The sequence below is a fragment of the Onychomys torridus genome, chromosome 2, assembly GCF_903995425.1.
Source record: "Onychomys torridus chromosome 2, mOncTor1.1, whole genome shotgun sequence".
Classification (NCBI taxonomy): Eukaryota; Metazoa; Chordata; class Mammalia; order Rodentia; family Cricetidae; genus Onychomys; species Onychomys torridus.
In genome coordinates, this window is record NC_050444.1 from 161,232,889 (window position 1) to 161,260,302 (window position 27,414).

Below are 27,414 nucleotides of genomic sequence, written 5' to 3' on the forward strand. Positions count from 1 at the left end.
GAAAATCTTGGAAGTAAGGACTCTGTCATTAATGATATCATTAGCCTGGGATGCGGCCCAGCCTAAAAAGTGGGTGGGCCCTCTGTGTCTCCCTTTTCTCTTTCCGCTCTCTTCCTTCTGTGCTGTCTCTCTGTCTCTCTGTTTCTCTCTCTCTCTCTCTCTCTTCCTCTTTCCCTCTCTCTCTCAATAAAGCTCTAGAAAGGTAACCATGGCTCGTGACTTTCCTCCAGCACGCTCCTCCATTGGCATGACCACCGTGGGTGGCAGCCAGCCACAAGCAGCACCAATTTAACCAACACCTGAAGCTATATCAACAAAATTGTTTCACTAAAAAGAAAAAAACCCAAGCCAACAAGAAAAAAAAGGGGGGGCAGATAGGTTGTCTTGGTGAGGATCCTCAGCTCCCCACTCAACCTTTGGTTTCAAGATCTGAAGCTCTTGACATAATCTCTTCCCTTCCCAGAGTCACTTAGAAACATGCAGGCCTGGGTAATGTCTAGGCCCTCCAAAGTCAACTCTTCCAACTGGCGATGCCAAAAGCCCTTGATTCTTCTGCCATGAGACTCTTGGAGTGCCCATCTCATAATTAGTTTACAAGCTTGGGCTCAATTTTCTCATTCCTAGAAGTTATGATACATATAAGGAAAACTAGGCTCAGAGGGGTTAAAACCACTTGCCAAGAGGTATGGCTGGGCCTCAAACTCAGGACTATCTGTCCCCAAACCCAGATTTCCTGCCTATTCAAAGTGGAGAGAGGTACACTTATATTGGGGACTATGGGGGCCCAGCCCCTCAAGAGTCCCCTCCCAGGGTCCGGGAAGAATCTACAACCAGCTGATAATTAATCTTTGATGAAAAGAAATGAATCTATGTACACGAAACTCCTTAGTTCATACACTTTATTATTCTGTGATAGTTCTCTCTACTCAGCTTCTATTCTGCTCTCATGTCTAGCTCCTTTCTTACCTGATTCCTCTCTATATTTATCTACTGTCCCCTCCAGGTTCTATCTTCATTCCTTCATCTAGTTCTGTCCCTTCTAGGTTCTCATCCATCTAGTTCTTTCCCCTATCAGCTCCTCTCCCATCTCCTTCTCTCTCCTCTGGATCTTCCTCACTTGTTCTTCCCCATCTGACTCTTCCTCATCTCCCATCTCATTCCTCTAGTACTCTCTTCTCGCCTTTCAATCTAGTTCTCCGTCTCAGTTTGTTCCTCTCAAGTTCTTACCCATCTAGTTCTTCCATTCTCTCTTCTCTTCTCTGTCCTGTGCCCTGGAAGTCCCGGTATAAAATAGGAGAGTCTGAGCTAAATTGTGTAAAGCTATTACTTAATGTCCACCTGACCTAGGCAGTGTCCCCTTGTGGAATTTAAGTCAGGAGACTTGCTTGTGGGCTGCTATCACTGTTAGTCCTTGAAAGTTGGGCTCCCACCTGGGTGGTGTCTCCTTGTGGGATTTAAGTCAGGACACTTACATGTGGGCTTTATCACTGTTATCTTCAGATGTTGGGAGCCCACCTGGGCGGTGTTTCCTGTAGTCCTTTGAAAGTGGTTAAGGGAGATATCTGATTCCAGAGGAAGCCTTTCCTGAGGCTGCTCTCCAAATTCCTGGAATGTGTATGTACAGAGAGTGATCAGTCCACTGTACAGTGTTAGCCCTTCTTAGGGAAAAGTCAATTGGGAAAACTATGAAGGCACACAAGATTTTCATAACAGAATACAGCTCATATATAACAAGCCAAGTAACACCAAAAACTCCTTGGAATTTGGCTTTCTCTGGAGGAATTCCCTGATCCCTCCAGGTAGTGACTTTGCCATAACCGGTGAGTTCTTATGAGATATTCCTGCAGCCTGCAGAACACTTACATTTCTCTTTTTGTGGCACTGAATTTATAATACCCAGCTACAAGGTTGATGAACTAGCTTAAGCAAGACTGTCTTGCTTTTGATGTGGGATCAAAGCCAGGGTTCTGCAGTGGACCACTCAGCCATACCCTCGGCCCAGTAAAGCGAATTTTAAACACTGTGGGCAGTGTAGGATGCTCTGGGCATCATGGCTGCTGGGACAGGGCTTCCCATTTGTGCACAGAGGGCCCAGTCAGGTTGGAGTTGGGAGGCTGGGAACTCAGTGAGCAAAAGGTGAGGAAATGTGGGGAGACTCCAAGTGAGCCATTTTCCTCAGAGGCTGCCTGCTACGCTCTGGAGCCATGGCCCACCCTGTTGCTGCAGACCTCCTTCCTGGGTTCTTAGTTGCTTGTCTGATGGCTGTGATAAAGTCCCAGACAAAAGCAACTGAAGGGCTGGGCGGTGGTAGCACACACCTTTGATCCCAGCACTCAGGAGGCAGAGGCAGAAGGATCTCTGTGAGTTCAAGGCCAGCCTGGTCTACAGAGTGAGTTCCAGGATAGCCAGGCCTCCTACACAGAGAAACCTTGTCTCAAAAACCAAACCAAACCAAAACAAAAACAAAAACCAACTGAAGGGCCTAGAGACAGCCGAGTCAGTAAATCTCGGCCTAGAGACAGTCGAGTCAGTAAATCTCTCGTACAAACACCAAGACCTGGCTTCCATCTGCCCTTATTTCAGAACAACAACAAAGGCTCTGGACACAGTGGTGCGGGCTTGTAATGCCAGCACTGAGGAGGCAAAGACCCATGGACCACTGAGGCCCTCTGGTTAGTCAGCAGAGCTTAGTCAGTGAGCTCCAGGCCAAACAAGAACTGTGTCTCAAACAAGGCAAAATAAACCCCAAGGTGAATGTGCCTGAGGAACCACACCAGCCAGGTTAACCTCTACACATGCAAACACACATGCACCTCCACACATACCTCCCCCTCACAGCAGCAGTTTAAGGAGGGGTTTATATGGTTCATAGTTGGAGGGGACAGGCCATCTTGACACAGAAGAGGCGGGGGGGTGGGGTGCTGCTCACACTGAACAGGTAGTCAGGAAGCAGAGAGAGGTCAACCTGGTGCTCAGTCCGCTCTCTCAGTTTTATTCACTAGGCCCCAGCCCAAGGGATGACGCTGCCCACTCTAAGGATGGGTCCTTCCTCTTTAGTTAAAACTTCTTTGGATATGCCCTCATAGACATGCCCAGTGTGAGTCCCCTGCGAGACTCTAAGTGCAGTCAAGTTGGCAATGCAGCTGGGCTGTCATGCTCTGGAAGGGTCTTAGACGCCCACCTTTTCCTCCTCCTCCTCCTCCTCCTCCTCCTTCTTTTGAATGCCAAATGCCGTTTATTGAAGGAGGGAGGAGGTCTTAAATACAGGCTTACAGCCCTAGGTAGACATTTTAAGAATATGACTCTGTGGTAACAGAAAATCTTGCAATCCCAGAACACAACAGCACTCTGAAAAGGACCACTTTCTATCCAAGAGTCTGCAGAGGAGAAGGTGAAAACAAAACAGAACAGCAAAACACTCCTGATTAACTGACCCTGGGAGCTGATAAGCTCTTTTTTATTTTTTCAAATCCCAAGTATGAATAACTACTATCAAGATGAATTATACTTTAAAAATATTTTTTTAATCTCGAATGTCCTATTTTTAGTAAAAACAATACAAACAAGGAAAAGAAGAAACAAACATGTTAACATTTTGTGTGTTTCCACCCAGCCCTTTCTGCATGTCTATTTCCACGACTAAAAATAGATACTCTTTTGACTAGGGAAGAAAAATCCCAAGGAATTTGAGGCACTCTGCCTGGCTCTGAGGTTCCCAATCCCTGGAAGTTCCCTTCAGCCTGGGAAGTCTGGTTGCTAGTCTAGGCTTCTGGGATAGGGTCTGCTGTTAACTCAGGCTCCTGGCCCACGTGGGCCCACCACCTGGACCCTGGGCCAGGAAGCTGTCCTCAAGCTCAGCTTCCCCGGGCCCAGCTTTAGGCTCTGCTCCTGCCTCTTCTGTAATTTCTGTACAATCAGTTTATTAACTACTCCAGACTCTGCAGACTCTAACCAGTGACTTTTCTACCCAGTAGTTGGGGACCTGTTGGCTCCCCTAAAAGCTTTATTATCTGGGTCAGCAGTCAACAGATTAGGCTGGCTTTGGTAGCTCATACATGTGATCCCAAGGCAGGCAAGAGAATTGCTGTAAGACTAGCCTGGGCTACAAAGTGAGACTTTATTTAAAAATAAAAAAAGAAAGACAAAAGAATAGAAAAGCAGGTTTGGGCCCTAGGGTGTGTGATGGGCCTGCTGGAGCCTGCCCTGTCCAGGTGAGGACAATGTCAAGGGCTCTGTTGGGACTGAGAATATGCTGGTACCAGGGGCTCTACATGGTTACTGACTCATTCACCCCTCCAGGCCAAGGCAGCTCCCCTCAAGGTCCTGGGATATCTCCCTTTGATTCCTAAGAAATGCTACCACTCATTCTGAGGTTGGGGAAGTGGGGACGGGGACTCCCCAGGCCTGTTTCTGCTGGCCTGTCCTTAGTCTACAACAGTGACTCCCTTTCTCTGGTTTCATCCCCTCGGCTCCCATGACTGCCTCTGCCCCCAGTACAGTGCTGTGTGATTCAGACTTTCTATGTCCCTGCTTGTACCCTGCCTCCAGCCCGCCCCACCCCCAGCGGTTCACTGTAGCCGCAGCTGTTTCTTTTTTGGTCAGAGGTGAGCATGAATCAGGAGTCATCAGGGTCTGTCCAGAGTTGGCTTTTTCACTTAGAAGGCAAAACAGGTCAGGCTGGTCAGGCCCTCCTTACTGGGTCAGGGTGAGGACATGGGGAGGGGAGGCCGGCCTGGCGACCAGGCCAGAAGTGGGTGGGTGGAGCTGGGAGCTCTGGGGCCATCTGAGGAGCCACTTACAGCATCCACAGGCTAGTCCCTCTCTGCCCTAAGTCCCCATGGGATGGCACAAAAATATGCTCAATTTTTGTTATTCAGTGATGGGAAGGAGTACTTTCTCTCTTCTCTAAGAGCTGAAATCCACCCCCTCCAAAAAAGAGCATCTGCTAGGAACCATTGTGTGTACAGTATGTCTTAATTGCTATTTTTAATTTAAAAAACATCACCTTTTGTAACATGAATCTTAAAGAGTCTTATTAATAAAACTCAAACCTGAGGCCAGTTATTGGGGTGAATGCTGGAAGATCAGAGAAGCAGAACAAGCCACAGCTTTCTCACCTTGCTAGTTCCTCAGGTGATCTTGTTTCCTCAGGCTGGAAGCTTCTGAGTCCTTCTCCACATGAATCTCAGCTGAACTGTGTTGCTCCAAAGCTTAAACTAACTATATGCTTTTTCCTCTTTAGTTCCTGGTCCTCACGCCTCATATACCTTTTTCTTTCTGCCCCCACTCCCTGGGATTAAAGGCATGGGTCACCATGCTGAGCTGTTTCTAAAGTGGCCTTGAACTCAGAGATCTGGCTAGCTCTGTCTCCCAAATGCTGGGATTAAAGGTGTGTACCACCACCGCCCAACTTCTGTTAGGGCTTACTCTTCCCATTTTCTAGCCATCATTTCTGGCTCTGTTCTAGTGGCTGTCTGTTCTCTGACCCCAGATATGTTTATTTCGGGGAACACACAATATTTCAGGGAACACAATACCCACCACAACCTTTATTGTATTTCCTTTTATTGTGTGTATGTGGGGAGGGAAGGAGAGGGAGATGGGAAAGGAGAGGGAGAGGAAGAGGAAGAGAGGAAAGAGAGAGAGCGAGCGAGCGAGCGAATGCACTAGCTCTGGCCTGGGGAAGTTAAGTGGGTTTTCCTTGGCTGTACCCCCTCATCCCCAACAAGCCTTGGTTTTAAGATGAGATGGTACTTTTTAAAAGTCATGGTTAAGGTCATGAGGGCCTTCAGACACTAAGGTCCTACAAAGCTGAAGCCACGGAATAGCTGCTTGACAAGGAGAAGCCAGTTGAAAAAGCAAGGGCCCAGCCATTTGTTATAGTTAGATCCCTGTGACTTCAGGGACAGAAGGCCTGCTCAGTCTCCTCAGAGACAAGGGAATGGGGGTGTGCTGGAAGGAGGAATGTGGGGCTAAGGCTTGTATGGGTGGGCTCAGCCAATGGGCATCGATACTTCCATGAGAATGACCAGGGTCAGTTTCCCTCTCTTTTCTCATGTCCATTCAGAAACAGCTAACGGCAGACACAGCTGTAGCTCTGACTGCAAGGGCTGCCTTAGTTAACAAGCTCACAGTGCAGGCTGGCTCACAGAACACTCCCAGGACCCTCTTCCACCAGGTTGCTGAGCAGCTGCAATTTTTTTTTTTTTTTTTTTGAGAAAGAAGCTTTGAACTTTAGATGACCCTCCTGCTGTGCAGAAAGATGGAGGCCTGAAGACATCACGTGAACTCCAGGATCTTTATGTCTCAGAAGCTGAAGTTGGCTCATTTGTGAGCTTTCCTGACACAAGCTGGTAGAATCCCTCCATGCCTCCCAACCTTGTACCTGCAGAGGTAAGAAGAGGGAGTCAGATCCCCCAGAACTGGGCTTACAGGTGGTTGTGAGCCACCAGGTGGGTGCTGGGAACTGAACCCAGGTCCTCTGCAAGAGCAGCAAGTGCTCTTAACCACTAAGCCAACCTTCCAGCCTCTTAAGCTGAGTTCTTCCTCCAGCCTCTCAAGCTGAGTTCTTATATCTAGACAATAAGGTGTCACGGTTTGATCTTGGATTCCTTCAGCATCCTTATGATCCCCACCTCATTGGCACTCACATCCACAACCAGGGTGGTAGACGGGATAATGGCCTCCCTGTCCTGGCCTCTTAAGCTGTAATCATCCTGGAATCTTCATGCAAGAGGGACTTTTAACTATGTGATTATCTGGGCGGCTGTGGTGATATTTTATTTGTGCTGAAATGTGATATTTTATTTGTATGTTAATAAATAAAGTTTGCCTTGAGATCAGAGGTCATAGCGAGCCATAAACAGAAGTCAGGTGGTGGTGGCATACACCCTTAATCCGATCACATGGCAGGGAGAGTCTCGGTATGTTCAAGGACACCGCCAAACTTGGTGACATATGCCTTTAGTCCTAATACCAACATAGAGACCTAGAGGTCTGTATAGACAGGCAGTGATGTGGAAGTGATGTGGCTGGGCTTAGAGCCAATGAGAAGGCAGAACCGGAAGGCAATAATGATGCACTTGGTATAGAAACAAGGCTAAGACAATAGAAAATCAATGTAGAGCTAGAGGTGTGGAAATTTTCCAGGATCAGCTTCTTTCTTGAAGAAGGTCAATACACTGAAATACAAACAAAGACAATGTTTATATGATAACCAAACCTTAATTCTAGCCCAGGCTGGCCTTGAACTCGTGATCCTCCTGCCTCTACCTCCTTCAGCAGGTGGTGGTGTTGCACGCCTTTAATTCCAGCACTTGGGCCTCAAAGCTAGGAGGATCTCTGTGAGTTTGAGGCCAGCCTGATCTATAGAGCGAGATCCAGGATAGGCACCAAAACTACACAGAGAAACCCTGTCTTGAAAAACCAAAACCAAAACAAAAACAAAAATAAAATAAAATATGTGGTTAAAGACTAAGAAACGAGGCTGGGAAGGGAAGCACAGGCTGTGTTTGCCTTGCAAACTTTTCATCCTAGAACCCATGTTAACAACAAACAAATAAACAAACAAAAGGTGTTTGGCACTCCCTGGTAACTCCAGTGTTGAGGAGGGGAAGAAAGGCAGAGTCCTAGAGCTTGATAGCTAAGCAGGAAAACCTACTTGAAGAATTTCAGACTAGTAAGAGGCCCTGTCCAGAAAATGGGGTTAGGGCTAGAAAGCTCACTCAGTAGTTAAGAGCACCAGCTGGTCTTCCAGAGGACCGGGTTCAATTCTGAGCATCCACATAGTAGCTCATAGCCATCCAAAACTCCAGTTCCCTGGGAACTGATGCACACTCTTCTAACTCCACAGGTATTGCACGTATGTGGTACACCATCATACATGCAGACAAAACACCCTATAAAGTAAAGTGAAAGACTTAAATACATCCTAAATAAAAATGTGCATAATATCTGAAGCCCCCGAAACTGTGAGCCAAAATCTGTTTTCCTCTTTTGATTTTCTTAGATATTTTGTTACAGAAGCAAGAAATGAGAGAGCAATGGGTCCTCCCCAGTGTTTATAGCACAGTCTATATCAAGCCCTGGCATCCACATCAAAAGCCTGTGCAACAGTTATCCCAACACCCCTAAATTTGAACTTCATGTGAATGGAGAGAGAGAGAGCAGGAAGAAGGGAAGGCAGATGCTAGGGGGATAATGTATCGCTCCCACAGACACACCCAAGGACTTGCTTCCTTTCTTCCTTTTTAATGTAAGCATGCATGTCCTATGCAGCACGAGGTAACTCTATTCCTTTGTTTGTTTGTTTGTTTCAAGACAGGGTTTCTCTGTAGCTTTGGAGCCTGTCCTGGACTAGCTCTGTAGACCAGGCTGGCCTCGAACTCACAGAGATCCACCTGCCTCTGCCTCCCAAGTGCTGGGATTACAGGCGTGCGCCACCACTGCCCGGCAGTAACTCTATTCCTTAGCCAGCCTGAACTGGCTTCAGGCTGTGGCTCCTCTCTCCTGTACACTTGGTGGATTGGTTGCTGGCTACCACTGGCTGATTCTGGCATAAAAGGAGAGGTCCAGGGTTAGAACCAACAAAAGGAGTGAGTCCAAGATTCAAGCTCCCAAGGACGGAACTGGACTTGACCAAGATTCTTAACTGCCACCAAGCAAAGGAAGTTGAGGCCCTAGGAGGAAGCAGACTAAGAATGAAGGATCACAGACTCCAGGTCAAAGTTCAGATCCTGACCTTGATACTTGCAAATCACAACCTTGGGCAGGCACTTGGATCCTTTCTCTGAGTCCCTATTGTCCTAACTCAACCATGGATAATGATATTACATACAGCTGGCTATTTAGGTTACAGGGCCTCTGGTATAGCATTGGGTGTACTGCCAAGTGCTCAAGGAACCAGCCTATATTTATGCATTCATGCACAGTTACTTACATTATTATTACTATACTCCTTGTATTGTTTGTGCTTATCTCTCTGGCATCTAAGATGGTGCCTGGAACTTATGTAGCTTAATAATTATGTGCTGAGTGAACAGGTGACCTCAGAACAGGTTTAGTTGCAGGTAGCCAGTAAGGGAGCAGATCCTCAGAAACCCTGAGGTAGGCTCCACTCACCCCTAATTGTCTAAGCCACCCTGGTGACTCTCATGATAAATAAACAAGATAATTGGGAATGTAGCAAGCCCAAGTTGTGGCTTCCCTTCAGCTGAATTCTGGGAAATCTGTTTCTTTCTTACCTGGGAGAGGAGGTGGAGGGCCTCTGGGGAATGTCTGTGGATTCTGACTCACACAAGGGCCTGTGGGAATGGACAGTGTCCTCATCTATCCCATGGAGCAGAGACAGGACTGGGAAATAAGATCAGGATGAAGAAAGGATATAACCTCTGTCCTCATTGAACTCCACATCTAGAATATCCAGCATGCTTGGCTGGCATTGCCAAAGGACATTGTGCCCACACAGCCAGGCCTGAGGGCAGAATTCAGACTCCATGGTTCTTTGGGCCAATGCACCTCCAAATTCCTGGAGCTCTAAGATGTCCCATTGCCATAGATATTTTGAAACTGAGTTTTTAAAAACAATTTAAATTTATAAATTATTTATAATTTTTTAAATTATAAAAACAATTTAATTTGTATTTTATTATGTGTGGAGGTAGCACATCCATGTCATGGCATGTATGGAGGTCAGAGGACAACTTATGGAGTCAGCTCTCCCTTTCTTCCACGTGGGTGTCAGGCTTGGTGGCAAGCACCTTTAACTACTGAGCTATCTCACTGGCCCGGAGTCTTCTGTCCATACCAGCACCATTTCTGTTCCCCTGGGTCTACACCAGAAGCCAGACATCCTCTTTCCTTCCACGTCATCCCTTATACCTGTAGATTCTACCTCCGAAGAGCTCACAACCATGCTCTAGGGAAGGGAACTACCGTTGCCTGCTGGCCATTTGCAGCCAACCTCCCTGCCCCTTCCTTGGGTCAGCTCCAAAGAGCCCAGTGAGCCCCTTCTCTGCTTTGCACAGTGACTTGGGACTTAGCTAGGCACCTCCCCATCCATATACTCCTAAGCATTCCAAAGACATTTGCAGAGTCAACCACCCCTCCCTCTTCAATACGTAGCAAGTACCTTGGAGGACCCAGAGCAGTCTCTTGCATGTCCCAGAGTCTATTTTCACAGCCAGAAGTGTGACCTTGTTTCAGGAATACCAGTTAACATGCTCCCCACAATTAATTTCTCCAAGAGCTCCAAGAACTAGCCATTAGCCCCAGTTTTGCTTTTAACACAGGTTCCAGCCAAGAGCCCCCATCCCCCACCCCTGGCACTTGGTTGCTTGTCCCTTTAGTCTTTGTTAGCTACTCTGGCAGCCCCCTGAGTTTCCCCACCAGAGCCCCACACCTGCCCTGGTACATCTTTCCCTCTTGCTGTGGGCTCCCGTTAGGAGAGAGGACATGGGCTCAGGCTTGTCACCTCCCCAGAGTGCCTGGGCCAGAGAAAGCTGAAATAATGATGTTTTTGGAGTGGGATGGAGGAGGTGACACAAATCCTGTACACTCATAATTTCTTTTCCTCTCATGCTAAAAATCCTTGTGCGCTGTGGAGAGTGTGAAGCGGGGAAGGAGACAGCTTGTCCCAGCTTGGTATTCATGTTAGTTCCCAACATGCATCTGTCCCTTCACTACCATGGAGGAACAGGGTCCCTGAGGTGGGCTGTGGGGACAGGGAAGGGTCAACACTGGGCGTCTTTCTAGCTCTTCTGAGTCAGGCCCTCCTGACGTCATTCACCCTCATGTACCCAGAGATGTGAACTCTCAGAGGGCTGGAGCTTCTTCTTAAAATGGGACCCCAATCTAGGACGCAGCCACAGCTTTCTGGGTTATCAGCCTGCAGGGGTCATTCTCTCCCTCAGGACCTCTCAAGGCTCAGAGACTCACACGCTGACTAGAATAACAATGGCCGGGACAGGCTTTTGGAGGGGCAGGAAGGCCCAAGCAGCCCTGCGAGACAGAGAGGTCACTTGGTGTCACCAATATTTATTGACACAGCCATGACTGTTCCTGGGACAGCTGTGAATCAGAGGAACTGCCGGGAAAAGCATTCAAAGGCCAGACACACACTGTCTGACCCGTGCCTGCCCCCCCACCCGCACCCCTGTGCCTTGCACCAGGATGGGAGCCTGGAAGCCCTGGGGCCGGGGCTAGCACAGCACATGTGCAGGTGTGCACAGGACATGGCCTGCTAGCTGTCACTCAGTTTGGTCTTCATCAGTTAAACACATGGACTGAGACCCACTGTACCCCAGACTAAGTTCCATTCAGGGACTGTGGTTATTTTTAGTCTGAGTACTGACTGTGGGCAAGGCATTGCTTAATCTAGATTTTAGGTTCAGTTATCTGCTTTTGGTTGGTTTCAGGATGCTCAGGTGAGGTGCACAGCCAGACTCTGGCCTCAGGACCTTGGGATCCTAGCAGTACAGGCCTGGCTGGGAGCCAGCAGTTTTTATTCAGGTGCCAGTCAAAATACAGGTTCCATTTGTACCCCCTGAGGGACAAGCCAGCGCCTGTGAGCCACCCAGGCTCAGCCCAGGATAGGTGCCCCAGCCAGGCTGTTCACGGGCCTCGCAGTGAAACTAGCTGCTGGGCTCCCTAGCTCCTGGGGTACCCCCTCCCCCATGACAGTGGCCCCTGTTGCTGGGAGACATTGTACAATACACTGCCATCTGCTCTGCAAACCTCCCATATCCTCTAGCCCCTTCGGCCATTTGATCAGCCCAGTCCTTTAATTAGAACCAGCAGGATTGGCTCGCACCCTCCAGACTCTAGGCTGACTTCAGTGGCCATAAACCATGTAAGCTCTTTCCTCTGTGCTTCTGGGAAATGCTGCCTTTAGGAACCTCATAGGCAAGTACTTCCTGTGGCTTGAGGCCAGGCAGGTGCAGCTGAGTATTCCAAGGCACAGAGCCTGGAGCTTCCCAAGCAAGCCTGGTACACCCAGGCCTGGCACACCAAGTACCAGGAGGACACTGTGGAATGGAAGAACCCCCAAGGGCCAGGGCCTGGCTGCTGCCTCCGAGTTCCTCAACATCCTTGCCTATTCCCTGCAAAGTAAGCCTCATCTGGACAGCCCCAGGGACCCTCACCAGCCATTTTCCTTGACTTCTGCTATCTTGGCTCAGACACAGTCATGTTGATCTGATTTTACCTATCTGCCTCAGGATCCCATAGGGCAGGGCACCCACCGTGCACTTTGCACAAAGCTGTGTTCAGAGATGTTTTCTGGGCCATTGGATCAGAGCTACCTGAATCCCTCTGGAGCCAGCTTTAGCAGGAAGCTTTACCCCTGGAGCCTGAGACAGTGAAGCCAACTTTTTCCTACTGGACTCTTTAAGGCTGGTGTGGTCTGGACCTGTGTTGTCTCTGGCCAAATAGACCAGGCTGATTCCAGTACATACACCAACTTCTGGCCCAGCGTGGACCAAGCTTTCCACTTGGAGAGCACCCCCATGGCTGAGCTGGCTGAGGACTCATTTGGAATCTCTAAGGAACCCCAGCTGCTGGGTCTACAATCCCTGGTGTGAGGGGAGCAGCTGGCATAATGCTTCCTGTCCCAGCTTCTGCTCAGGCACAGATGGAGGTCGCTGGACACCTTGACATCTTGGATGCCCACAACTTCAAGGCCAGTGTGCCAAAAGCCCCTCTTTCAAGCCCCAAGATGGGTGTGCAGTCGTTTCTTCCAGGCCCAGCCTGGTGGAGTAGCCTCGGGAAAGAGGGCTTTTCTTTACAGAGCTTGGAAGATGCATGTCCCTAAACCAGAAACCCAGAGAAGGGCTATTAGCTGATACAGACTGCGGCCTCCACCCGAAAGCCAGACAGAGCTGCCAGTGGGCAGCCAGCAACACACAGCCCTGTTTATTTGAAGCAGCTGGGGATGCTCTTCCAGACCCAGTGGGGATGATGGCTAGCATCCTCCGCAGGAGTGGGGCTGGGGATGTGGTCAGGAGTCAGTCATATCAGAGTTTTCATCAGCATATCCCTGGGGTGGAAGGAGGGCCCCAGGATGAAGTGGCCCTGCGGGTCCCCCCCCTCCCCGTCTTTTCTACCAGTTGCCGCAGGTGGCCTAGCTCCTCATCTGCAGTGTGCTGCACAGTCTGCTGGACGAAGTGGCGTGCAGCAAACTCCAGTGTGGGGGTGCTGAGGAGAGACGGTGGGTGTTTACTGAGCCCAGTGCATGCTGGCACTGGTGTTAGACATTTGGGGGTCAGAATGAGGGGGGAAGTTGCACCCCAGAAGCTGCAGGTGGGGACAGGACAGTGGAAGGGGGAGGGGTGGGGAATGGAGGGATCATGTGAGTCAAGGCCATGGGCCTCCCTGGATCAGCTGGGAACAGGAACCTCAGATTCTCCCCCCATACTCAGGGATGGGATCCGCCAGTGTTTCCAGAACATGAGATCTTTGGTGGGCTGCATCTCTGGAAAGGAGGGCGGGCTGAGGGGAGGAAGTGGTGTCTAGCCTGAGGCTGCAGCTGTATCCTCTGCCTGCTTCTCCACAGCAGTTGTTCACAGGTCTGGCCTGCTCTCTCTATGTGGTGCCCCGACTGTGACCCTGAAAGGGGCTGTGGAAAGGATCCCCACCCCCACCCACCTGCCTCCTGGTCTCAGACATTCCCGTGTGACTCCAGAGGGTGGAGATGGAGCCTGGAAGCTTCTCAGAATCCTCTGTTGTCCCCTCCCCAGCTGGTAGCCAGAATTCCCCACCTTTTCTGTGGGACCCGGATGGCCTGCCCAGTTGCTCAAGCCTGCAGGGCACATGGATCTGAACCTTACTTCCACTCAGGAAAAACCTGGCTTATCCAAGGGTGTGCCTGGCAGGCCTCAGCCAGGGGCCCTGTGCCAACAGAGTAGTTATCAGAGGGCCCTGGCTTGTGCACTGTGTTCAAGGATGCTTTGAGCCCCCCCTGGCTTAATTGTCTGGCTCAGATTCGAGGTCTGGAGAGAGCATGGGGCTCTGGAATCCATCCCAGGGAGAAGCTTGAGCGACGACAACCAGTCCACAGGTCCACTTAGGGGAGGCTTCTAACCACTGGAGCCCAGTTCTACAGGGCTCAGTGAAGTCCTGGGCTTTTGTGAGGTTTGCCTGCAAGAAGGTGGGAAGCAGCATGGCAGTTAGCCTTGGGGATGGCCCTTTCCTTACTGTCCTCGTCTGAGCAGTTGCTGAGAACATTCCAGGACCTGTGGGTAAGCCTAGCCTCTTGTCCACTGGTGCTTCTTCCATAGGAAGTCCAGCTCTACTGTGATAACACAGAGGACAGGTTCCCAGGGTGTGGTCAACCACACAGATGCTAGCTCTGCCCAGGGACCATCATTCTCCTACCACAAAGAATTTACCTGTTTTTTTTTTTTCTCTCTTCAGTTTCTCTCCCCTTCCTTTATTCCTTTCTTTTTTCTTTAGTCTTTTGACACAGGGCTTCATGTAGCTCAGGATGACCTTGAATTTGCAACGTAGCCAAAATCCTTCCTACTTCCATCTCCCAAGAATGCTGGGATTATAGGCATGAATCGGGACGTCAGACTTTTTCTTCCTTTCTTTTAACCTCAAAAGTCTTTACTGGGTCCTGCTGGAATTTTCTCTTTAGAGTCCACACAAGCGTTGCTAAGGACAGTGGTGGCCTTTTATCTCCTTTGCAGACAGTGATTGAAGCAGGTGTAAATAGGGCTGAATTCTTCTGGGGCCCTAAGAGAACAAACAGGTTTTTTGAGTTTTCCAGCTTTAAGAAGTGCCTGCATTCCTGGCCTCCATCCCTGTACCTTCTGGAGACTTCCCAGGATGCTAAGACAGTGAGTGGTCTACAATGACAAGGTCCCTTTGTGTCTGGCTCCTGGGCCTCTGCCCCAACACTCCTGTTGACTTTTGGGGAGGGTTCTCTGTTTGCTATTGGACTGGCTGCAGACACCCTTGTGCCCAGGTCGAAGGTCAGCTGGAGCATCCTCAACTACAAGAAGCTGACTCGTCAATGGCCTGGGAGGAGGCCTGATGATTGACCCTGAGTAAGGCAGAACTGTGGCGTAAGCATGCGTGGCCGGCTCTGACACTAGTTAGAGGTGGTGTGGTGGGCAGAATCACAGCCCATGAAGATGTTTAGGTCATCTTCACAATTTGACAGGACAAAGGGGCTTTGAAGACAGCATTAAGGACTTCCAAGTGGTGGGATCAACCTGAATTACCCAGGCAGGTGTGGTGATAGCAAAAGAATCCTCACAAGGAGACAGGAGGGAGCTTCAGGGACAAACAAAGAGATGGAGAGATAGAGACACAGAGACAGGAAATGTCAGAGAAAGAGAGACAGACAGACAGAAACAGGAAGAGACTCAAAGCTGCTACTGCCCTGTGGCTCTGGAGATGGAGCAGGAGGCTGCGAACGGAGGCATTGCTTGAAGCTAGAAAATTAATACAAACAGTCTTCCCTGAGGTTCTGGAGGAGTCAGCTCTGCTGAAACCTGCTTCTATGTCACACGTCAGTGTGTCTGTGGTCACTTGTCACATTGGTCACGAAGTCATAGGAAACTCACAGGGATTGCCTGGTGTGCCTCCCCCTCCTGTCAGAACCCCCTAGGTCCTTCTGGGACCCCTCTGTGGCTTTCAGGTAACCCTATTTTACACGCAGCACTTGGTTCCATTCTCAGCACAAATGCAGACAGGAGAACTCTGCATCCTGTGCATGGGGAAGTGACTACCCGTCCGGCAGCAACTGCGAACCACCGACTCGTAGCTACCTCCTAGAAGTAAGAAACGAACAGTTCAAAACTTGTCAAATGGACTGGGAACATTTGGGCACCCGGATGCACTAAAATCCCAGTAAGGCGGCGCTAACAACTGACTGAACACAGACAGAGGTGTAACACCCACTTCTGCACTCCGTAAAGTGGAGGACACTTACCACTGTGGTGGAGACATCTCACCCACTGCCATCTGATGACCCAGGGTGTGTGTCAAGGGACTGACAGGCAGACAATTAATTCCCTGTGGTCCCTGCGACTTTAGTTTGCTTCCAGCTCCAGTGCTGGACCTATCTGGCCTTCGCTTCATCAGTCTGCCCTTCTGTTCAGTCCAGATAGATCCCCCAGACCCTGTCCTTGTGTTTAATTCTACGTTCCTCTTGCAGATGTCCAGCTAGACACGAATGCCTATGCAGGGAATCCATCCAGCTAGGCTTCCCCTGGGAAGCAGGCTTCTTTCCCAATGGCGTTGACAATTGTCTTAGGGGAGATGCTTGTGCATGGGGTCACATATTGGGCAGTTGGCTTCCCCGAAGTGAAACGTGGGTGCTGATGAGACTCGAGGGAAGAGTGGGTAGAGCTAGGCTGCATAGGTCCCACTGGGGAAGGGAAGCTTCTTGGGTCAACTATAGTGTTGAGAGAACATAGGCCATTAGGTTTCATCTTCTATACTGTAGGGTCCTCCCTGGCCAGAGAGGCTAAAGAAGAGGGTGGTCAGAGGCTGTGGGGAGGGGGCAAGATGCTCTTTGATGTCCCGTGTCAGATTTAAGACACCCCAGGCTGACACACTCTTATCCTGTTCCGGGTATCTCAATAACACAAACTCTCCCACGGGATGGTGGCTGAGACTCTGAGCAGACCTGACTGGCATCCTGAGCTCACCAAGAGTCTAATACCATAACAAGGATCTAACTCATCCTCACACATCACTGCCTTTTTCCATCCTGGATCTTGTTTTCCTGTTCCTTTTTTTCTTTTTTTCTTTTGGTTTTTCTAGACAGGGTTTCTCTGTAGCTTTGGAGCCTGTCCTGGACTAGCTCTGTAGACCAGGCTGGCCTCGAACTCACAGAGATCCACCTGTCTCTGCCTCCCGAGTGCTAGGATTACAGGCATGTGCCACCATTGCCCGGCTCCTGTTCCTTTTGGAGAGGAGATTTTGATGGGCTCCAAAGGTGGTCAGGATGGGTCATGTCCCCATTTCACATTCCCTGGCTCCTGACATGAGGCCAGGCTTCTGACTTTGGATGTTTCCCTTGTTCCAGCCTAGCCAGAGGCTCCCGAAGGCAGGGTGGCTGGTCCAATACTCCCCTTGTTTGCTCCTCAACAGACCCTTGTTTGGTAAGCTGCCGTGGGAAGCTCTGCTCTGAGCAAGGCAGGGAGGGCTTGGAGCTCTCCCGGCCACGCACTGAATAAACAAGCCTGGTGCCAGCCCACTGCCAGGCGGTGAAGGACACAGAGAGGCCAAGACGACAGAGAATCAGAGCCATCTCTGTCTGGAATCCTGACTCCACTCTTGTCAGCTGTGAGGCACACTTGGGTCAAGACTCCCCTGCCCCTGTGCCTCAGTTTCCTCCCCTTTAAATAAGATGGGACTCCAACCTTCCAGAATCACAGTGGGGTTCAGATAGAACACCCTGGTGCTTTCCAACAGGCTTGGGGGCACAGAAACAGCCTTAAGTTCTTGCTGGATCTTCCTGCTGCTTGTCACACAGATTTGTTCATGTTCCGTTATAAAACTTATGTAAAGTGTAAATGATAAGAAATCACAACATGTCCACAGGGTTGGGCTTTCCCGGCGGATTGCCTAGTTATTTCCGGTTCAAAATAGCCATTTCCAGGTCAGAACATCTCGAGTGGCTAGGACTCCATGGCTTTACATGGTTGCGTAAAGCACACGTGGCCATGTAATCTACACACATGCGTGGAGTAGCCACATGTGGTCCTGTACGAATGCGCGGCTCACTCTTTAAAAAGCCGGCGCCATTTTGCACAGGCCTCTCTCTCCTCTTCTCTCCTTTCTCTTCTCTCTTTCCTCTCCTCTCTCCTCCTCTTCTCTCCTCACTCACGTGTGTGCTTCACACAGGCCTGTCACCTCTATCCTCTATCCTCTATTAATAAACAGCTCTTCTGTGGATTTGTAGTGTTCAGGACGTGTTCCTCGCGGGGTAAGAGCGCTAATAAATAACTAACAGTAAATCCTTGGGCTAGAGATGCAGCTCAGTTGGTAGAGTGCCGGCCGGGCATACATCATGTTCCAGGTCAACCTTTAGACTGCAAGAACCCAGCATGGTGGTGCATGTTTGTCCTAACCCTTGGGAGAAGACAGCAGGAGAGTCAGGGGTCGAGGTCATCCTCTGTCACATAGTGAGCTAGAGATTACTATCCTGGACTCCATGAGACCATATCTCAAAACAGAAACAGAAGGGAAGTTCTCTGCTCCCTTGCTCGCACATCCATTCTCTCCTGTGTGATGTGTTAGTCAGGTGAGTGAGGTGACAAGTTTAAGACACGGGCCATCCTGCCCTGGTCCTCTCTAGTCCCCAATCTTCTGCCTTTCCCCTCGTCCCCTGTTCCTGGGAAGTGGCTGATTTCCTCGCTGCCCACACTCCCTTTCGCATGGACCCCACAGCATTCATTTACTCCCAGCTGGCCCCATGCCCATCTACCATTTCTCCCGGACTCTCTTCTCTACCTTTAAAAGTCAGGTACATGAACCAGTGTCCAAAGGGGCAGAGCATGCTCACCCTTGCCTGACTTGCTCTGGCCTCCCAGGAGCCTCTGCTTCTCTTTCCCGTAGCCAGAATGGCGGTGTGCCTTGAGGATGGGGTGGACCAAAGTTGCTTGGGCACATGGGTGAGGAAGGGAGCTCCTGGCCTGGCGGCTGGAGCCTATCCTGGGGTAGGTTATCTGGAGAATCCCACAGCCTTCCCCTCAGTCACTGCTACTTTATCCCCAGCTCAGTGAAATCTCTCCTGATTTTGGACCCTCTGTGGGTGTGAGGGTGGGATAAAGAAAGTGAAACACAGGAGCTGATCTGGTAGAGAGGGGAGTAGGGGAGGGGCGGGGGAGTGGTAGGAGGGAAAATAAGGGATATAATATATGAGAGAAGAATAAACGTTGTTTAGAAAGTTGCTTTTTCTGCTTGATGTGATTTTGGAATTCCTTACTGGACACTTTGGCTCTAAGACATCATTTAGATCAAATAGGTCGACAAAGATTTAAAACAGGTCTGTGCCGGCTGTTGTTGGGAAGGCTCAGTGCATGGTACGCGTGCTCTGTCTGGGTGCTGCGCCTTCTGCTGTCCCGGGGCCCTACTTTCTGAGGAGACCTATGAGCTCAGGATCGGGAGGTCAGCATGGGTTTGCCAAGTCCCTAGGGGAAGCCATGTTCCCAAGAAGGGGTGTTTGGCACCTGAGCACCAAGATCTAGTCCTCAAGTCATTAGTAATGAAAACAAGGTCCATTCCATGCACAGGGTATTGTAACAAGAAATCCACACGTTTGGTACCAGATATAATGAGAGATCCACAGATGTCTGGGGAGACTTATTTATTGAGGGATGAAAGGAGATCACACACCCAGGAAGACAGATGGAGTAGATGTTGCTGCTGGTGCAGCTGCCGTTGTCCTACCGTTCTGCCCAAGGGTGATGAGGACCAACCGCAAGCCACGCTCTCCGCCGCTTGCTCCTGCTCTGACCACCCAAGACAGCACATGACCCCGATCTTCAGTTCTTAAGCAGTCACCTACACAGAGAAGACCACGCCCTAGGGCTTGTCATCCCAATACCATAGAATTAGGCTAAACAGATAGAATTCCCATAACAGGGCATAGGCATGTGATGTGTCTCACTGACATTGTCTTTGTGGAATCTAGCCCACTGTCTCTGTCCCACCTCCAGCCATATAGCCAGATTCTATTTAAGAACAGTCTTTGTTCTCCGTAAATCTCCCACTGTGCCCCATGGCTTCCCTATCTCATAGGAGGGGCCAAACGAACACACCACTGACCCAGAGAAGAGCCAATATTTTATTCCAGAGACTTAATTCCCCTGGGCCAGGGGAAGCAGCACAGGGTAGGCCGTGTACAAAGGCACCTTGCCCAGGAGGGTGCTGTTCTCAGCGAAGACACTGACTAATCTACATGAGGGCGTGAGGATGATTTGGGGACGTGGAACTGTGAGTGAACCTGGAATAGTGGGCTTGTGTGCATACCTCCAAGCTACACTCGTGGATGCTGTAGCATACTCCTGGCATACCTGATCCGTGGGTCAGCAGTGCCCAGCTCTCTGAACTCATGGGGCATCCCCAGGTCTCTCTACCTGCCAGCTCCTCTCAGACCTGAGTCCAGCTTTGCCTGGCTCTGTGCTAATAGGTCTCAGCTAGCATTCAGAAAAAAACAAAACAGCGAATGAATGCCACATGCAGGAAGCAAGGGGTCCATGGAGCAGGTGGATAATAAAGGGTGAGGGCTGGGAACTGAAACTTACCACGGCACCTGGATTGATCGAGCTGGTTGGAGGCCTGGGCCTGGGGAGCAGTGGGCAAAGCCGGAACTCTGGAGACCAAGGTCAAATCATCAAATGACTGCCTGAGTTCCCTGTCTAAGCAACCCTCAGACCATAGGGACAGACAGAGCTGAGAGAGCGTCAATATTCAGCGCCTCATCGCCCCAAGGGTACTCTAGGGCCAGCAGGCCGTTTTCTGCCATCCTGTGGGCCTTAAACACTCTATTAGACTCCCAGGGTGTGGGGCAGGGGCAGACGGCAGCTGGGTGAGCCCTGTGGCAGCCAGCCTGCTGGGGGCCTGCTCACCCCTCCCTGGGCTCAGGCGAGAGCCTGGAGCACAAAGCTACTTTTATTTATGGTGGTGTCGGGGCCAGCCTCTGTCTAGACAGCTGCTGTTATCATTCGAGGCCATCCTGGAATGCGTGTCCTCATCTACTGGGAACAGAGGACAGTGAGCAGATTAAACAGCTCGTAAAAATAAGCTGGCAGCCGACAGAGCTCTGAAGACCGGGGTAACCTCGGCCGGGTCAGGTGTCCTCGTCGGTCTTGGACAGAGCAATGTTTACGGAGAAAACAGGAGTGATGTGGCCCTGAAGAGGCCAGCCTAGCTGTTTTGGTGCCCTTCTGCAGAGACGCCCTTTGGGAGGCCACGGAGCATACCTTCATAAGTGCAGGAGGAAGGGGCCATCTTGCCCAGGACAGGCTTTCTAGAACAACCAGGAGTTAGTCTGCAGAAAACTTGGCCTCCCAGACCTGGAAGTCAACATGAGTAGAGATCAGAATGGTCCACTTTAGGACAGTAGCACCCCACAAGCTTAAGTACAGCCAAGAGCCCACATGGTCCCTAAGGTTGTGTGTGTGTGTGTGTGTGTGTGTGTGTGTGTGTGTGTGTGTGGTGTGTGTGTGTGTGTGTGTGTGTGTGTGTGTGTGTACACGCGCAAGCCTTTTCAAACTGGTATGTGTGCACATGTATAAGCAGGGGTATGTGTGCATGTGGAACTGACATCAGGAGTCTCCACCTTGTTGTTTTTTTGTTTGTTTGTTTGTTTGTTTGTTTTTGAGTCAGGGTTTCTCTGTAGCTTTGGAGGCTGTCCTGGAACTCGCTTTGTAGACCAGGCTGGCCTCAAACTCACAGAGTTCCACCTGTCTCTGCCTCCTGAGTGCTGGGATTACAGGTGTGAGCCACCACTGCCCGGCTTCTACCTTGTTTTTTTAAACAGCGTCTCTCACTGCACCTGGAGCACACAGATTCAGTGGTTCTCAACCTGTGGGTTGAGACACCTTTGGAGGTTGCATATCGGATATTTCATTATGATTCACAACAGTAGCAAAAGTAGTTATGAAGTAGCAATGAAATAATTGTATGGTTGGGGGTCCGCACAGCATGAGGAACTATATTAAAGGGTCCCAGCATTAGGGAGGTTGAGAACCCTGAGCTGGATCCTCCTGTCTCTGTGTAGCTCAGAGCTGGGGTGACAGATGCGCTGTCAAGCTCGACTTTTCACATGGGTGCTGGGGATTTGAATCCAGGTCCCCATGCTTGCACAGCTAGCAATTTATCTACTGAGCCACCTTTCCAGCCCTGTGGGGCCATTCTAAACTCCAAGCAGAAATGTTCTAGAATTCCCAGGACAGGTCGGGAGGAGAAGACATGGGCAATGTGACTAAAGCGACTGAGACTCTCTAAGCCTGTCATGTAGCAGCAGCCACCAGGTGATCTCAGGCACAGATGTACCAGAACTGTGGCTGGTCTTGGTCTCTAGTCTATGTTGTGTGTGTACGTGTGCACATGCATGCTCACGCACACTTGTGGGGGTGGGGGGTGGGGGAGTGGGTGTGCGGGATCCTGCTGGCTTTGGAGGATGCAGGTCTTAATACTAGCATCCATGTTTGAACCAACCCCAGCTCCTGCTGGGCTCTAGGCCCAAAGATGACTTCAGGAAAATGTTCCCACTGGCTCTTGGCCGTACTTAAGCTTGTGGGGTGCTACTGTCCTGAGCCCACATCCCACCATGGGGCAACAGCCTTGCTGACCTAGCTCATGGCTCCCCATTGAGCAACGGGCCAGATGCAGGAGAGGGTAGAAATCCAGGGCCTTTCTTAGGGCAGTTGCTCTGAAGGGATCATCTCAGAAAAGCCAGAAACTGAATGGAGTCAGAAGGCCTCTGAGATTACCCTGGCTCCTGAGGGTCTGGGGTTAACATCCTTCAAAGGGTTTTCTGTGGGAGGTATTGACATCATGTGTTTGGATGACATCATTATCGAGGTCATCATCATCATCATCATCCTACTACTGTACCAACCAAATCCAGGATTCTATTACCTTACAAAGAGCTACTCAGCAGCAACCAATTTTATATAGAAATGTACATAAACAGGCTCACTTTCATCTCTGGAAAACTACTCATCTTTCCAAACCTAGTAAGGCATCTCTGCCCAGACTGAATGGCAGGGCCCATCACACCCTCCTCTGCAGCCCAAGCCCGTGGTCTGTTGGTCTGTGTCCTCCCACCACGTCCTGGCTCAGGTTTTCTGAGTCTCTATCTAGTGTCCACATGTGTCTGGTACAGACGAGGGGGGCTAAGACCTGTCTGTCAAATAGAATAATAGAGTCTGGGTCTTTGACAACATTTTTATAGGCTATCCTGACAGGGACCCCTGGTCTCTGAGCTCTCATATGAGGCCGACATGTTCTCAGGGTGATGCCCGCCTGGGCTGCTGTGTGGCTTCCCTTGAAGGAAGTAACACCTGCAACCAATCCATCCTTTCAGGAAGTCAGTGGGGGATGCTCAAAGAGGCCATCAGCTTCCTGGAGGGCTGCTGCAGGCCCAGGAGGAAGTGTTGGGCCAGAGGGAGGGGCTGTCTGGGAGCGCTGGGCATTCCTAGGATGTGTCTCTTTCCTACTGTCCCATAAATCAATGAGATGATAATCTAAGGGCAGGCGTGGGTTTCGTGGCCTTTCAGGTCTTATCTCTGTACCCACACTGCCTTTGATCTTTGTAATGCCATGAGCTTAGTTGAAAGTTATCATTATCCCCCTATGATAGAAGGTGCAGGCAGGTCCCTGGGAAGCTGACAGGGCCACCTTCATGGATGTTCTGAGTCCAAACTCCAGACCTTTGATCTTGGGCCTGAGTCTCTGTACTTCTGTAGCAACATTGTCCCTACTGTGGGCCAGCCTGGGGATATCTTAAGTTCCACAACCATTCCTGGGTTGGCAACACCGGTTTTAGGAAGAGACGAACTGTTGGGGACTTTTCTTCTCTTTTTCTAATTCTTTGGAGAATTCAGAAGAAAAAAATGGGAGCAGGGTAAGGGTGCACAGGGGCGTTCCTGAGGGCTGCAGGACACCCCTGGGACCTCAGGGAAGCGGGCTCCCAAACCCTCTAGTCCTCAGCTACACTCCTCTCAGATGGAGCCCTCCCAGTCCTCTCCTGGAGGCAGAGCCAAGTTCTAGCTTAGGCAAAGGGTGTTTTCCTTCCCGGCGGCGGACAAAACATTGCTGGCGCTTTTAGGAGGGGACTGAACAGTCTGTCCACTCTGGCGGCCTTCAGCCAGGATTCCTGGACGGACACAAGCATGCTTTCACAGGCAACAAGATTAATCATGCCTCTCCTTCCTCCTCCCCACCCTTTCCCAGTCACCCGCTCAGCTCTGCTTCACAGCAAACTTTCTGAGAAAACACTTCCTAGTGGCCCCAGGAAGTGATCTTGAGCCCAGAGTCCTACACCTTGTGACATAGCCTCCTGTACACAGTCCAACTTCCAGTGAACCCCAGTAGTCTCATGCTGGGGAACATCCTGCCCACCCTTTAGGGCTGTCCTGGCTTGACACAGTGGTCTCCATGGACAGGTTGTAGTCACTAGTACCTCCCTCAGGGACTGCCCTCACGCAGTACGTGAGGAACCTTCTAGAAGCTCTTGGCTGAGCTACGGTCCCAGCCTCTGGTCCCCAGGGCCTTTGGTGTCAGGTGGCCAAAGCCAGGACAGAACAAGCAGAACAAGGGCCAGACTTGTTGTCAGTACATGGCTCTCAAGCCACGCCCCAAGTGCTTGATCTCAGACAGAACATTCCAGAGCATTCTTAGAGCTCCCGAAGCTCCTGAGAGACATCCTGAAGTCAGACCCACTGTACCTCCTTAGGAAGGTGGGAACGCTTTGGAAACTGGGCTCCCAGCCTAGCTCCCCTCAAAGTCACAACAGACCTAAACAGGAGGGCGCCTCCAGGCAGCTGAGCAAGCCTGTGGGGTTGGCGCCAGGGCCCTGAACCCGCTGGGGCGAGCTGAACTCCAGCAGGAGGTGGCTGCTCACCAGTAAGCAAGTTGTAAAACCCAGCTCAGACACGTCTGGCAGCTGCTCCAGATAGTTTCTGTCTGCAGTTGGAGCTGCTCGCCGCCTCCTGTAAATGAAACCATGTGCACTGAGGAGAACTGTGCCGGCTGACCACGGCACCCCAGTTTGGCATGGCACCAGCTGTGCCTTCTGTCCCCCAGTAGCCTGGGGGCTCACATTCCATGTCCTTGTAGGATCAACTCAGCGCAGCCCTGAAGCAAAAGCTGCAGGGATATGTGGTATCTCTGTCCCATCAGATGGAGGGAGATGAGAACTTGGTACTTGAATGTCTAAAGCTCACCCTCTATTTCTAGAGACTTCTTAGCTATGAGCATCCTTTCTAGAGACTGGTAGTATAGTGGGTCAGAGGGGAGACAGAGAGAGTCCAAGCTAGTGTGCATGGAAGTGGTCACTAAAAGTTTGTAGCCAGAGCCTGGCCCTCTGGCTTCTGAGCCTGCCCTGGGCTCTTACCACGGAATAAGGATCAAGTAGGCAAAAACCTGGAGTCATAGAACTGGCCGAGTGTAAGAGGTCAGGGAGGGAGGGCGATGACACATCATGACTATTGACGACTGAGAACTCTGTTTGGCAGCAGCCCCACGGGCTAGCCTGGGCTGCATCTCTCACCTGCTTCTTTTGGAAAAGTCCTTCCAGCCACCCCAGTAACTGTCTTTACGATGCAGGCGGAGGGTTGTGTGGGGGCCCCAAATGATGTGCCCATATTTTGAGACCAGAACCCATGGATATGACTTTGTTTGGGGGAAAAGGGTCTCAGAAGATGCCACTGAGTTAAGGACTAAGATCAGTTCATTTGGTGTGACATGTGACAGGTGTTTTAAGAAGACAGGCATTAAAAACAGAGGGAATGGGAGGGGCTAGGTCAGCTGGTGGGGGAATAGTTCAGATGGTGGGGGGGCTAGTTCAGCTGGTAGGGAGCTAGTTCAGTTTGTGGGGAGGCTAGTTCAGCTGGGGGAGAGGGCTAACTCAGTTGGTGAAACGCTTGTCTTAGAAGCATGCTGCCCTGTGTTAAGCAAAGCCAGGTGTGGAGTGCATGCTTGTAATCCCAGAGCTAGACAGAAACAGGTAGATCTCTGGGACTCACTGGTCGGTCAGTATAGCCTGCTTAGTGAGCTACAGGCCACTGAGAGATGCTATAAAACAAAAGAATGAAGTAGAGAGTCCATGAGGGCAACAGTCAAGGTTGGCTCTGGCTTCTATACAGTGCCTACACAGACGTGCCCACACAGATGTGCCCCCACACACAAACCAAGCAAAGGTCATGGGAAGCTAAGGGAAGCCTGGAACCATCTGGAGCTACAGGAGGTTGCCCCTTAAACCTCCAAGGAGAGTACATCCTTGTCTACACCTTGATGTTGTTACTTCTGGCCTCTAGAGCTGTGGAGAACATGTGGTATTTTTAGTCTCCCAGTGAGTGCCACTTTGTCATACAGCCTCAGGAAATGAATGGAACCTGGAACCTGGAACCTGGGACCAGAGACACTGAGCCAGGCCACAAAGGCCTTATCACCTAGCCCTTTGCTGCTTCTGACTCCCAGACTTAAAAAACAACAGCAACAAAACCCAAAAAAACTAGACCTTGTTTCCTCCCAGAGAAACTGAAGCTCCTGGGTCCCGGCAATGGCTTTGAAAGATGCCTTCCTAGGAAAGGGTTGACTTTGGTAAACACAGCATACATGCAAGGAACTCTGGGTGGCTGGGAACCATGTCGTTACTCTCATACATCTATGGCTTACAGGTGTTCTGAACACACTGTAGACACTGGCTCATGAATCCTGAGGGAATGTTCTCCCCTTCTGAGGAACAAGAAGACAAGAAGAAATAATAAAGGAGCATGTGAGGGACCAATCCCTTTCACAGGCCATTGGGAAGCAAAAGCAACCAGATACAAAAGGTCCCATGCTGTCACGAGTCCCTGAACAGAAGCTCCATGGAGGCAGAAAGTAGGTGCAAGGTTGGCAGGTACTTTGGGCAAGGGAAATGGGACAGTGATTGTGTGAGTGTGTGTGTGTGTGTGTGTGTGTGTGTGTGTGTGTGTGTGGTGTTTTAGATCAAGATGGAGGCTAATGCTTGTGCTAAATGCCACTGAAGTGTGTGGTGATATTGTGTTCCCCAAATATTGTGCATCCTAATAAACTTATCTGGGATCAGAGAACAGAACAGCCACTAGATACAGAGGCTAGAAAATGGTGGCACTCACATCTTTAATCCTAGCATTCCAGAGGCAGAAATCCCTCTGTATCTCTGAGTTCAGGGCCACATTGGAGACAGCCAGGCATGGTGACACACACCTTTAATCCCAGGAAGTGAGCCTTTAATCCCAGGGAGTGATGGCAGAAAGCAGTAAGGTATATAAGGTGTGAAGACTGGAAACTAGAAGCATTTGGCTGGTTAAGCATCCAGGCTTTGGAGCAGCAGTTCAGCTGAGAGCCATTGGGATGAGGACACAGAAGCTTCCAGTCTGAGGAAACAGAATCAGCTGAGGAACTGCCGAGGTGAGGAGGCTGTGGCTTGTTCTGTCTCTCTGATCTTCCAGCATTCACCCCAATAACTGGCCAAGGTTTGTTTTATTAATAAGACCTTTTAAGATTTCTGCTACAGAAGTGTGTACTTTAAAATGGTGAGTTTAATGTCATGTGATTTTAGCTTCATTGCAAATAAAAGGAGTTCTCCTGAGGAGACTTCCTGATAGAAAGGTCTTGCCTGAGCAGTGGCTTGGAGACCTGATAACGTCACCAGGCTCCTGGTGCAGCTTTATATATCCCTCCTCTTCAATCTCTTCTCTC

General features: G+C 50.3%; 1 protein-coding gene across 2 annotated transcripts in view; it reads right to left on the reverse strand.

Annotated features, from left to right (window-relative positions):
- Positions 1 to 19,384: 19,384 nt before the first annotated feature.
- Positions 19,385 to 27,414, reverse strand: part of Spsb1 (splA/ryanodine receptor domain and SOCS box containing 1) — a 69,452-nt gene continuing 61,422 nt past the window's right edge. For both annotated transcript variants that reach the window (XM_036177325.1, XM_036177326.1), the window contains exons 3-5: positions 20,940 to 21,032; positions 20,262 to 20,329; positions 19,385 to 19,518 (exon numbers count right to left, since the gene is read on the reverse strand). In XM_036177325.1, coding sequence (XP_036033218.1) covers positions 19,507 to 19,518; positions 20,262 to 20,329; positions 20,940 to 21,032 — 173 coding nt within the window. In that variant the 3' untranslated portion in view covers positions 19,385 to 19,506. The remainder of the gene's footprint in view (positions 19,519 to 20,261; positions 20,330 to 20,939; positions 21,033 to 27,414) is intronic.